General features: G+C 43.4%; 2 protein-coding genes across 2 annotated transcripts in view; both read left to right on the forward strand.

The window, feature by feature from the left end:
* The window catches only part of LOC136687442 (macrophage mannose receptor 1-like), a 41,946-nt gene that overhangs the window by 7,891 nt on the left and 20,158 nt on the right, over positions 1-13,897 (forward strand). The window lies entirely within an intron of this gene.
* On the forward strand, positions 9,589-11,176 carry LOC136687444 (perlucin-like protein). Its single transcript, XM_066661849.1, has 3 exons — positions 9,589-9,970; positions 10,062-10,424; positions 10,503-11,176. The coding sequence occupies exons 1-2, from the start codon at positions 9,754-9,756 to the stop codon at positions 10,421-10,423; spliced, it is 579 nt and encodes a 192-aa protein (XP_066517946.1). The 5' UTR covers positions 9,589-9,753; the 3' UTR covers position 10,424; positions 10,503-11,176.

The following is a 13,897-nucleotide window of genomic DNA, read 5'->3' on the forward strand; positions in this document are numbered from 1 at the left end:
GCTAGTAGTGCTTTTTCGCAGTCACTGTATTTGTTTTCGGCAGCCAGCATAGTTTTACTAGCATAGGCTATGACACGTTTGTCTCTGTCGTGTAATTGATACAGACCGGAGCTGAGACAGTGGTCCGAGAACCCTACTTCTAGGTAGAATTCGATTCGCACAGTTTCGATTTCAGTGCCTGCATGGCGTGTTCTTGGGCTTCGCCCCAGGTGAACGGAGTGTCCTTTTTCAGGAGGTCATAAAGTGGACGAGCTAGGTCCGCGTAGTTCTCTATGAATTGTCGTGAGTAGTTGCATACTCCTAAGAAACTGCGGAGTTCCTTAAGATTGGTGGGTGCTGCGAGGTTTGTTACCCCTTGCACTCGACTCACTTGTGGTTCAACACCATCAGTGCTTACGAGCAGACTGACGTAATTCACTTTTGTTCTGCACCACTGACATTTGGAGAGTGATATTTTCGCACCTGCTGTTGTAAGCTGGTCAAGAACATGATCAATCTCGTCAATGTGTGCCTGTAGGGAGTGGTTACGCATGAGTATGTCGTCCACATATATGAGGGTGCCTCGCTCGCGGGCATCAGGGCATGCTTTGTTTAAGAAAATATTAAACTCCGCGGGTGAGTTGGCATATCCAAAAGGGCACCGAGTGAATGTGTACTGTCGGTTTGCGAAAGTGAAAGCGAGCTTGTGTTGGTCTTCTGCTTGCACCGGGATGGTCCAGAAGCCAGAGGCTACATCGATGGTGGAAAAGTATTTAGCGTTTCAGACCGAGGGAAGTTCTTGCTCCAATTGTGTCATCGGCCATCGAGACAAGGGAACCTGTTGATTTAGTTTCCGATAGTCGATGGTTAAGCGCCATTTACCATTTGGTTTTATGACGGGCCATAATGGTGCCGAGTACGTGCTGTTACAGGGTCGAATTATGCCCTTTTTCAGCAAGTCATCAATGATTTCTTGTACCGGTTCATAGGATGCCAATGGAATTTTGTATTGGCGGACAAACGTGGGTGGTGCTCCTGGACGAGTGGGAATACGTACTGAATGAATGTCAGTGAGACCACAGTCCGTTGAATCTTTGGAAAAAGATTTTTGATATTTAAGGAGCACTTCACAGAGTTTCTCACGTTCTTCTTTGCTTTGGAGGGCGTCGGCCTCCTTTAGAACTTGTTCGACTTGGATACGAAATTCGGAGTCAGATAGTTCTTTCGAAGTACGTGGATTTGAAGTGTTTTTTCCCGCTTCGGGAAGAAGAGATGGTTCCCGGGAGGATTCCGGGGATGAATCTATGGAAAGAACCGTGATCGTCATTTGATTGTCATCAGCGAGATCTATCCTGCAAATGGCGTCGTTACTCATGTCCAGAGCTGAGAAGAGAGCAACAGCTCGCGTCGGATGAGTGTAGAACACCTTTGATTCTGCCTGGTCAAGAAGCAGGGATTCAGGCATTGGCCCTATGATCGGAATTCGCAACTCGAAGTCATGGAATTTCGTACTGACTAACCAACCCAGAGGGGATGAGTGAGGGATCGTCAAGGGTTGAGTGGTTTCGTTCCGTACGAATAGATAGGTGGATCTTGCTCGCGTCTCCACCAAAGGTGTGGCTTCGAGGGTGAGGCCTAGTTCGAAGAACTGAGGTGACGGTTGGAAAAGTGCATGCGCGTGGCTTAAGTGTTGGCCAGGTCGCATGACTAAGCGGATGGGTACATTTGCTGCGTTCGCAGGTACCACAAGTGAACCTTGGTTAGTGACCTGACATACCTCGGGAATAGTTTGTCCTGAGCCTAGGTTGCTGAGATCAGAGGACCAGGTTTCCGTTGAAACATCAGTCAACGACCACAGCACGCCATTGAGGGTGTCTACGTGGTCGTCGAGGCGCACCAAGAAGTCACTTCCAATGTAAACGTCGTGCGGCAAGTTAGGGACGACTAAGAAATAATGGGTGATTACCCTTTTGTTCCACTGGACGGTTAAAGCGCAAATTCCATCAGTGGGTGACATTGCTTTTGATGTCAGGTTAAAAGGAAAACGACAAGGACTGCTCACCAAAGGAATATTTGGTTGAGTGAGGCGCAGAGTGTTAAAGAGGGTTTGGCTTATGGCGGACTGGTCGGTCCATAGAGCCAGAACTGCATTGTCTACATGATAGTCCTGCATTGTGAGACCATTCACGATGGGAAGGCCGGGAGCGTCTGTTGTGGACGGCTGTGTGAAAGTGCACAGGAATGTGTTCCGTTGTTCTAACATGGCACTAGGGGGCCAGGGAGAGACTGCTGCCTCTGGCGTGGCTGCCATGGGCTCAGTTTCCTCTTCCTCGAAGTGAGGGATCTGACTTGGTGGACCTCCTATTGATTCAGGCCGGATTTCGAGACGGCAACACTGAGCTTCCCGGTGGTGCGGGGTGCAGATGGGTAAAGGCTCACGCACTTGTGCCCAGATCTTTGACCTTTTGAAGTCAATCAGTGGTTCGAAGCGATTAAGGAGATCTTTGCCGATGAGGAAGGGAATTGTTTCGAGAGGAGACACATGGACTGGATGCACTAAAGTCATTGGTCCAATGGCTAAGTGTATTAGTGCCATAGATTGGATAGTGAGGCCTGCATGTGAATACGGCTGAATTTTAGGAGAACAGTTTTGGAGCTGTATCTCGCGATTTTCACGCCGCGCAATGGCTCGAACCTGGTGGAACAAGGCGGAAGACATGAGCGTGACATCTGATGCAGTGTCCAACAGGGCCTCATGTACTAGCCTTCTCTCCACAATGGTGGACAAGTAGAATTTGCGTGCAACCCCTTTCTCTGTTAGGTGTCCCATGAATTGTCGGACGGGTGTGTCGCCTTCAATGACTGAGGGGTCATTTGGCGTTAAACCTTCTTTACCGTCTAACTGAACAACCAAAACAGCACTGGAGGGTGGTTGCAAGTCACCCCCCTGTATCATCGGGTTTTCAGTGTTTGTTTGGGTCACGAGGAGATCGCACGGTGCGCTGCAAGACGGAGCTTTGCTTGTCACTTCTCCTACATAACTCTCTAACATTTCTGGGGTGTTAGAGGATGGCTTTGGGTTAGACCGCGAAGAGGTGATAGAGAAAACGTCAGGTTTTTTCTTTTTCTCTTTGCAAATCATTGCAAGCATTCGGCGGATGTCCTCTAACTCTTTAGAGCTGAGTTCCTTGCCTTTAAGCTTCTCTTTAGCGTGATTTTCTTTATTTTGATACCAGTATTTCTCTTTCTTTTCTCTATAGGAATCAGAAAGCTGGTTCGGAGCTGTTCGCTCATATCCCTTATGGGGATGTGATGGTTTTCCACGGCCCGCACCGCGGTTTTCTACAGGGTAATAGTCACGACCATACCCAGCCCTGTCCCGAGGGTTCCAGAAATCTTTGTCGTGATTTCTGTCTGGCCTGCGAGGAGGGTAGCGCTTGTATTGGTGTGAGGGCGGATGAGGTTTCGGGCCCTCACTAGTCCATGGAGTGGAGGAAGGATCCAGGGCGGATCTTTGTGGATCGGCCTGGGTGGCACCTTCTAACTCTAAATGTGGGGAGTTGGAGTCGACATTGAAGACTTGGGGTGTTTCGGACCGCCTGTTGGGAATTTGTTGGGATTTTAGGAAACCTCTGAGTTCTAAATCGCGCAGCTGTCTGCTAGACAGGGTGCGAGGGCAAGCTGAGACTCCCAACTGATGACTGGTGTGGGGATGGAGGTTTTGGATAAATAGTGATTTGAAATTTAACTCTTCCTCCATTCCGGAGTCATTTCTAGGTCCGAAGTACGCCTGTCTGAGTCGGTTATAATATTGCTGAGGGGATTCCTGGCGTTGCTGTTTTATGTTCAAGGCAGCGGCCAGTCCGGTCTGTGACAGGTGATTGGAGAATTCGTCCTCCAAGGCTTGGCACAGCACATCATATCGCGCTTTTACATAGTCTGGCTGACGTTCAATGAAGTTGCTGACGTCTCGGTTGGAGGTCAGTTTAATCACATATAGTCTGTCATCTATGGTGATCCCGGGGAACCTTTGGAGGTAAAAGTCAATATCTTTTAGGTAGGAAAAGATATCATTAGAACCGTCAGGTTTGGGATCAAAGCGGGTTATATTACGCGCGATTTTATCTAGGTCCTTATATGAGGGACCATGAGAGGGTAAAGGTTGAGGGGACCAGACACTGGGTTGCAGTACTCTGGGTCTAGCAGGGCGGTGTAAGGGACGACTGACAGGAGACACAGGGGAAGGTGAAATACCCGTTGATACCAGAGGAGGTGCTGCAGCAGCTCTAAAGGTTACGGTCCCTGAGTCTGGTTCCTGATCCTCACTATCTTCCTGCTGGTCTTGCCTTTCTGTAGCGGCACTAGGTGGCACATCAGGTGTGACCTGGGGCAGTGTGTTCCCTTCAGCTATTTCGCTTTGAAGTCGACTTAACTCTGCCTCTACCTTTGCCTGCTGTCGCCGCGACACGTCAAGCTCACGTTCGCTGGCTCTGAGCTGTACTACAGCGAGGAGGGCTATTTGACCTAATGCCTCAGTTAGGGGCTTGCCCTTGAGGATGTCGGTTAAGTGGTTCTCTACCCACTTAGCCACCATGTGGTCACGATGGGCCTGTGAGGTTTTCTGCACAGTTTCTGCGAGTCCAGGCATCACATCACTGGTGATGCTGGTCAGAACAGAGAATGCCTCATCCCACAAACCTTCTACATATACTTCCGAGGAAAAAGTCCCTTCTGCCATGTTAGCTGTGTTTTAACTGCGAGGTGTAACTTACTTCTATTTAGTTAGGATTAATTCCGTTAATCCCTTTTCTAACTAAATCTGAACTAAATTCACCTGTACCGAGTGCTCTAAGAGTAACTGCTAGTATGTATGGTGTTAGAGTTCACTTGTGAATCTCTAAGGGAAGTCTGTTAGTATGAGAGGGTGGAGTGAAAGTTGCTATGCGCGAGTGAATACAAGAAGAGAGGAAGAAAAAAAAAAAAAAATTCTCAATAATTAAAATTATTAAAAATTTTGAATTAAAGAATTGTCGAAAAATTTGGATTAAAGAATTTTGAATTAAGTGAAATTTATTACTACATATAATTTCCAATTAAGGAATTATGAAAGTAAAATAATTTTCCGAATTAAAGAATTATTAAGAATAGCAAGATTAAAAGACTCTCTCTTTTAACTGCGTTTGTGATCTGGTATCAAGTTAAAGTGTCAATCTCTAATTACTGCACACTGTCTGCTGTAGTTGTATCAACTTATTATGCTTCCAAGCCTTTACTTGTAATTATTCAGATGTGCAGAGTTTAGAGACAGCCACTAGAGCTGTGATACCAGGTCTTATCAGTGTGAACTGGTCGACAATTTCAATTGCGATAGCAAGTTTTCTCCACCAGAGGGTACTGAAGGTAAGTCTGAATTGCAACAGCGAGCTTCAGTGTTTAAGTTGAACTTAAATTTTAATACCAGACTAGGACACCAGAGGGCGACAAGCAAGTTACAATGCAATAGCAGCAATGGACACCAGTCGGCGCTGGTGGGAATCCCAATCGACACGGTACGGGCAGACACAATATAAAACAAGTGGGAATTTCCACTGTAGCGGGAAGTTTCAACACTAGAGGGCGTTATCAGATTAAAATCTAAAATGGGATAAAGATTTTAAACGCTCAGATACTCTATCAAAAAAAAAATAAATAAAACTTAAAATTTTAAAAGGGGAACAGAGATTTTACACTAAGGTATTTTAAAAGAATTTCATCTGTAATGACAACTTTTAAGCACCAGAGGGTTGCTAAACACTTATGTTGTCTCGGCGGACAACCTCCCAACCACTAGAGGGTGTACGGGAATCAACCGTCAAGGGTAGCACCACTTGACCACAAGGAGGAGCACGGGAGGACACGCTTCAATGGACGCTAGTTATGAAGTATTTTTCCCTGCAATTACGCACTTATACCACAAGAGGGAATTTGTCTTCCTCTGTTTTGGGGGCGTTTTGAATTTCCCTCCTTAGTTTCAGCTCCGCCCCTTCAAAGGGGTTCGTTCCTTTTCTGAATACGCGTTCAGTTTAACAGGAACAGCTGACAAGAGCAGACCGCTCTTCATACAAGCCGTATTTTCGGCTGTTTAATAACCTCCCAATCGCCTAGCGCGCGATCTCGTTATTAACGCTGGTAGCGACCCAGTTTAAAACGAACGGGGGTATTCGGTTCGGTGGTCTCACTTCGCCGGAGTTTCGCGGCGGGAGGTCGAATCCGACGGCAAAGTGTTACAGCGGAATTTCGCGCAGTTCAGACGTGCCCAGGCCTCAATTTAATGCATGCAAAATGGCGCAGAGCCCCGCTCTTTCAAAAACAACCAAGCTTATTTTCTAACCGGTATATATCACAGAACAGTTTTTCAGCAGTAACAAACACAACACGAAATTACCCACATCAAGCTTTGAATCTCAATCGTTATTCAGCAACACAAACAGCGGAAAGTATTTCATAAACCCAAGCTGAGATTGTTTCAGTGTTTTTACAGTTTGTTCATTAAAGGCCTTTTTCCTGGCCTCGCGTGGGCGCCAAAAATAAATAATTAATTGGTTGTATATGTAGTGTAGTAAGGTACACCACAAATACATACATATAAATTTTATAATTGTTTTATAGCCTTGACCTTATTCAAACTCCTCCAACCTCTGATATTTGACTGAGTGAAATTAATTAAGATTTATAATTGGCTTAAACAATTAAAACATTAATAATTAGTTTGAGAATGAATAATAATCATGCTAAAATGAGTCCGTCAGGATTTTCAGGAAAATAACGAACAAATTGCAAACACTGTGATTTCAAATAATGAGAGTTTTATTAATAAAGAGAAGTATTTAATTAACATAGCACAACCTTATACTCTCACGGTATCACAGCAGGGAAAACCGATTTTGACCTTAAGGTGGGTTAGGCACTACTGTCTTGTGATTAAATTGTTGCTAACTAAGGTTAATAAATGGTAAATTGTAAAGAAAAAGTTTATTTAGACATCAGCTCCTGAAAAGGTGTTAAATACGCTAGCTTACTCGTCAGCCGTTTCACCGAGCCGTCGCGTCCTGCTGTTTAATCTCCGTGTCCCGGGGTGCTCTCGTCGTTCCCACGTGGTGAGAAGCAGGCCCGCTTATGGAGGATCTCTTTCCAGTCGATTTGAAGGCTTTCGATTCCGAGCTGAGCTGCGTCGATCGAGATTTCCCTTCTGTGGACTTTCACAGGCGTGGCTGGTTTTCCACCGTAGTGGAGCGGCTTTTTCAGAGTATTAGCTAGTCTCGTTGTTCAGCTTTCCAGGATTGATGTCTTCAGGAATCAGCTTATAACGTTAATATATCTGTTATCGATTACTCAAACGGTTGATACCTTACTTTGGCCACAAATAAGTTTCACCCGCTTTGATCACTCGTGAGATCACACTTCGATAGGTAATAAACATAAACAAGATTAAAAGAAAAGAAAGATATTCAAATTACTCGACGTATTAGTAAAACTTCATACTCTTAGCTAATTTCGAGACGTCTCTCGTAAGCTTTAAATAAAGTCTCTGAGTTTTTCTTTTGTTTCGTCGTCGTCGTGGAGAAGAGAGTGTTTGTTGTTCAAAGTTTCTCGTAGGCGTCCTCTCTTTTCCGCTTTCTTTCGTGGTCCGTTACTTCTGTAGAGTCCTCGCAACTCTTCAGAACTTCGAACTGACTTGCGTTAGGCTGTTCTCTGTTTTCAAGGCTGGCGCGGTCACGCCTTAACGGGAGGAGTCCTCTTTCTGATTGGACACAAATTCAGTCTCACGTGACTCTCGCTAGGGGGAGAGAGTCGAAGGGGGTTTGAATCATTGATTCACACATAAAGAATATGAATTTCTCGTATCAAAATTCTTATACCCGTTATCAACATATAACAATGAGTACATTGGACTATTAACATCAGACAGTTACATAAGGTTTCATCTTTACGTCCCATTTATGATGCTATGCTGGGAAAGAATATTAATTCGTTTAGTCCTATTCAGAGGTAGGATTTCTCTTCATGATAGGAACAGTCCATAATATACAACATTTCATTAGGAGATAGGCATTCATCTGAGGGTACAGAAAGTGACATTAATATATAGGTTTAATACACAAATAATCAGAGTTTGATTATTTTCCGCTATTGTTTTCCAGCGACTCCGAGCGAGGCGTAGTTTCGCCAGTGTCCATTTGGTGTCGCTGTTGATCCATGCTTCGGCGGGTGATTCACGGGGGTTCACTCGAGGTCACTTTTGGTTAAAACATTTGTTGGCCCTGTTTAGTGGGCTCGAGATAAGGAGCCGACATTTAGGTGCCATTGTCATAGACGGCCGTAAAAGTTCTCTTCTTTGTTTGAGGTTTCTGTCTCTTAAAAGCATTATAAAATAGGTTATCTCGACAGTTCCTGTTAGTTAAAAGAGAGATGGGGGGGTGTTGGGGCCATGTGTTGAAAGTGTCCTTCTCAAGTCCTTTGATGTTTCAGCTTATGAGTGTGCGTGTGTGTGGGGCTTTGCACCCCCGCGGGCACAAACAGTCCTGTGGAATGCTGACTTTGGGACCAGACGAAAGTCCTGGTCAGAGTGAGAAAGGTTTAATTCAAAACCTTTCATTTCATTATTCCTTCATTGTCCAGTATTCATATTTGGTCCATGCTCCACTACATTAGCATTGTTTTGTCAGTGCTAGGACAGATCCAGAGCCCCATGACCTGAAGAACCCTGAAACTTGGAAGGGAAAACATTCTGGCCTAAATAAAATAACACTAAGCTACAAATATTAGAAACATTGAGTAGACCGAATGCTATCACATACACTTAAACCTCAACCTACACTTAACCTTCACCATAATCCTTCAAGAGTGTTAGAAAAAGTAATGAATGAAACTAAACACCATAAAAGAGGAAAACACAGAATGATATGCATTATTAGAACTAATCACACAATAAAACAAAGCTACACACTGAAATTAAGGAGAATATTAAAACAGGAATATAAACATTAGAAAACACAAAATAGTAATTTAGTTCATCGCTATCTGATTAAAACACTCATGTCCAAACAACTAACATTTCAGGAACAGGGAAGCCTATATTTCTCTGAGGATAACAGTAAAAATAAAGCTCAGATAACATGATTTGTACCATTACAGCTCAGAAATGTAAAACTATCTTTATTGAGAGCATTTCTAAAAGATTCATATGGAAAATTGACTTGCGTGTTGTAGACAGCAAATATCCGCATTTACCGATTTCTTTTAGTGAATTCCAACGAGCCACGTCCAACTGCAGTGTATTCTACTAAAATACTGCTGCTATGAATCCATCAGCAACCACCTATGAACCAAATCAGCTTATTTAATCCTCATTGTGATTAATTACAGTCATGCTGGTCTGATGTGATCCCAATTTAATCAGTAATTAACTTTAGCACAGACACTCAGAAACTACAGTTCTTTAGTAGACTTTCTTCCTGTGAAAAAGTCTTGGTTATGTGCTTAGCTTTATACAGGTATATGAATGTGAATGTGGCTGAAACCATATCTGACTTAATAAAACTAGTAGTTTCAGCATACTTTAACTGCTTTTTTTGCTGCTGAATCTTGTGATTTTCAGGAAACAAGGCCCATAATCAAACATATAGGTTTATTTCTGATGCAAAGACCTGGCGTGAAGCTCAGAGCTACTGCAGAGATAACTACACAGATCTGACCAGTGTTAGAGACCAGAGTGACAACCAGCAGATCTGGAGTATGACAACTACAAGTAGTAGTAGTAATGTGTGGATCGGTCTGTTCAACGACTCCTGGCAGTGGTCAGACCAGAGTATCTCCTCATTCCGATACTGGAAGTCTGGCCAGCCAAATAACCTGGGTGGATTTGAGAAATGTGCTGCAGTGTATATGGAGGACCAAGGGCAGTGGCATGATGTAAACTGTGAATTTATGAACCCATTCATCTGCTACCAGAGTGAGTGTAATGTCACTTTTATAAAATTGATCATATATTGTTTGACCTCACACAAAGTTCCTTAAACATCCTACTTTCCTTCCTTCTCCAGATAAACTGGTGTTGGTGAATCTGACTCTGACCTGGTGGGATGCTCTGAGATACTGCAGGGAGAATCATAGAGATCTGGTCTCAGTTCACTCTGAGGAGGTCCAGTCCTGGGTGATGGACTTGGCTCAGAAAGCCTCCACTGATCACGTTTGGCTGGGGCTACGTCACACCTGCAGACAGGGCTTCTGGTTCTGGGTCAGTGGGTTCTCCATCTGCTACCAGAACTGGGCTCCAGGGAACGGGAACGGGGGAGAAGACTGTGGTTCTGGAGAGAGATCTGGAGCGTTGGATTCGAGTGGAGGACAGCAGTGGGTCAGTCTGCCTGAGACCCAGCAGCTCAACTTCATCTGCACCAACTACTGAGGTCAGTTACACTTTGTTTGTTACTGGAGTACTGAAGTTAATATAAGTTCAGTTCTCATTGTTTTCTTCTTCCTCTCAGTAATGAAGACTGAAGCCATGTGAGCGCCCTCTTCAGGACCCGGTGTCAGAAGATATTCAGATTCAGTGGTGTTTTGTTTTCTTGAGTTATTACTGGGCTTTATGGGTGGTAAAATTATATCTACCTTTTATTTCTAAGCTATGGGGTTTGGTGTGTGTTTATATGTTGTTAAATACTTATGTCATTTCAGTATATTTAATGGGTTTTACACATGCACTAGACTGAATTGTGTTATTTCCTAGAACCATGTAGCCTTCAATATTAATAGGTGCATGGTGTTTATTACAGAAAGCATTTAATTTAAAACAAAAAGCAAGTACTTGGCTAAAGTCGTGAACGTCATGAAATTTCAAACATTTTATTTAGAGAGTTATCATTTTATTATTATTAGCACTTAATATGTATTTAATGAAAATGAAACTGTAGCCAAAATACCAAACGAAATGAAAGTTAATTTTGAGCAGAATGCATTTTTCCTAATGAACATTCTCATGTAAAATGCTCCTTGTAAACACTTCTTTTTATGTGTTAATGATAAACACATTTACAATAATAATGCTGAAAGGACTAGGGTAAATGTTAAAGCCATTTCTACTGTCAGATTTAAACATTTAGTTCACTTTTAATCAATATTGTATGCTGATTTTGTCAAACGTTCTTCAGATATATAAGTAATAAACTGTATTAAATCATATGAAGTTTGAAGTATATTTAAATTTTTTGTCATTTGTTTATTAAGTAAAGGTGGACATCACTCAACAAATGGCCCATGCTATGAACAACAAAAAATAGGTCACCGTTTAAATTTTGTATTTCAGTTTTTACTAAATTCTGTTTTCACATTTATAGCTGATAAATGTCAGAATTGTTGGTTACAAACCAAAAGAAGTAAGATTATTTAGCCAGGATGTATACACACTAGAATATGGTGCCTATGTGTTAGGGATGGTACACATGGATTTGGGAACACCTCTTATGTTCTTAGCATTTAAACATGTCTAAAGGTCCAGCTTCATCCTATACCTGTTAATTACAGAGGAATCTTAGGGCTCTCTGGCACTATTTGTCCTAATCATGAGATTCCCCAACACTCTACTTTTCTTCCATTGACACATTCACCCATCTACAGAGAAGAAAAAAACAGTGCTTTTTAATGTTTTCTAAAGATATATTACAATGGGTGAATTCAGTCTCAGCCACAGAACCTCCACCCACAAGTAGACGGAGAGTCTGACACTTATAGTGCACTAATGGTGTTTTTCCACTGCATTGAACCTACACGATTCGGCACGACTCTTTGTAAACTCAGAGTGCTGATTGGCCAGAGAGGCATGTCTACCACCACAAAATGCAGAGCTCATTCAAATCCAGCACAAATCCTTCCGCTTGTAAAATCTTTGATGTTACAGCAGCTTTCACGTTTATTTTGATTGAAATCACACAGTGGCAGCTAATAACATTACCTCAAGGTGTTTTAAAGAGGTTTGTTTGTTCCTTGGGCTGATGGCAGAGCCGTTTTCAGTCCAAAAACCAAAAACACATGAATACACAACAAGAACTTGCCAGGGTTTCAGATGAGCTGCATTGTAGAGCGGCTGCTCCAGAGAATCCAGAGCCCCAGGCAGCTCCAGAGGATCCTCAACCCCCTGTTCTGAGGGCGTCTCCACAGGACCCTCTTTTCCTGTTACTATACCGGCAGCATTCCCCACTGGAAATCACACAGGTCAGCACCTGCCGTTACTGTAATGGCAGCAAACCCGCCACTTCTGTTCCTGTTCCAATGAAGGTGGCAATCCAGGTGGCAAAACCCCTGCTCCCGTGAAGATGGCTCCCGCCACTCCTGTTCCCGTGAAGGCAGTTCCCACTGCTCCTGTTCCTATGACTCTGGCTCCGGCCACTAAGATGATTTTTGAAAGTTCAGAGTAGCAAAGGAATGTGTATGAAGCCTAACACCAAAAACTACAGGTATGCTAGTCATTAAGAGTTATAGAATGGTCAGGTTGAGAGGTAGTTTGGTTGAGGGTTTTGGTTGGTCATGAGTTAGTGAGTCCAAAAATTTACTGTCTTTAATAAACCAGTGATGAGTTATTGCATGTTAAGACTGAAGAGAAATTGTATTTGGATGAGTAAATTAAAAAGTCTTTATTGATGATGATGCTGACAGATGTATTAGAGTGAAGGAAGATGGCACAACCATTAATTCAAGTCCTCAAAGTGCTGTAATGCAATCAGAATTGATCTTTATATGGTTAAAATCAACAGACCAGCATGAAGTGGATTAGTAGTTGCCATGAAGTCATTGAATACTACAAAAGGGGGCAGCATTAATGATTTGAGATATCCTTAGGTGGCAGGTGGGTGATTGTGCTGTTCCAGGGGAATAGAGCCAAACTAAAAGAGCAAGTGAAAAATGAAAGGGTGATCTAGAGGGATGACAGGTGACGCAAAATAAGAAGCCCCAAAGGGGAGCTGATGGTCAGCACTGCAGGAACAGTGAGACAAATAGAAGGTAGCTCATGGAGAGATATGGACAAATGGTGCTTAGTGGCACTAGCTCAAAAGTAAGAAACTGGGAGCAGTGTGGCTGCCAATGTAGAAGGTGAGGCTGAGAACAGAGGACAGGCTGTAAAAGTACAGGCTGAGAGCAATGAAGCCACAAAGGAGAGAGTTTGGGCTGAAGGTCTGTGATAGAAAGCGTGAGCTACGAAGTTCAAAGATATGAACAAACATCTACAGCAAGAGAGAGCATGAGTCATACAGTTGACACAGTGTGCTGTGTGGTTGTGAAGGGGACGGCATAAGGATGAAGGTCTCAACTTCTGAAGAGAAGGTGCAAGCTGAAAAGTTGGAGTCAGCATGACCACAAAGTAGATGATTGGGGCGAAGTTACGCATCATGAGGGGATGGGCTGTAAATAGATGGGCAGAGTGCAGTGAGCTTGCAAAGGGAAAGACATTGGGATGAAGGTCCACATCAGGACAGTGAATGAGCGTAAGAGACAGATTGTGGGACAGCCACAAAAGGGAGGGGATTAGGACAAAAGTCCAGCACCTGAAAAAAGGATGAGCTGTAAAGTAAGAAATTTGGACTAGCCATGCAGCAAAATGTGGGTGGTGTGAGATGGAGGTGCACAGCAACACCTGAAAAGAAGAGAGCACAAGCTGGAGCAGTGCAGCAGCAGAGGTGAGGGTTCAGTATGAAGGTTTGCAGCACATGAAAATTGGGAGTTGTAATGTTAGATGCTGGGTATGATAGAGGGGGTGAGATGATGGGTAGAGACAGAAGGGATTGGGATGATGAGAAGAAACAGCTGAATAAGCAAAGGGGACAGCATAGTTCCAGAGCAATTTACTGGAGCACTGTGACTGTTCCTACAGATAAGGAGGAAATGGGAG

The sequence above is a fragment of the Hoplias malabaricus genome, chromosome 2 (assembly GCF_029633855.1).
Source record: "Hoplias malabaricus isolate fHopMal1 chromosome 2, fHopMal1.hap1, whole genome shotgun sequence".
Lineage (NCBI taxonomy): Eukaryota > Metazoa > Chordata > Actinopteri > Characiformes > Erythrinidae > Hoplias > Hoplias malabaricus.

What these genes read in the sequence shown, in the direction of transcription:
- LOC136687444 (XM_066661849.1), top strand. Translation starts at nt 9,754, where the DNA reads ATGACAACTACAAGTAGTAGTAGTAATGTGTGGATCGGTCTGTTCAAC. An exon ending in CCCATTCATCTGCTACCAGA is followed by an intron (nt 9,971 to 10,061) that starts GTGAGTGTAATG and finishes TTCCTTCTCCAG; the next exon opens with ATAAACTGGTGTTGGTGAAT.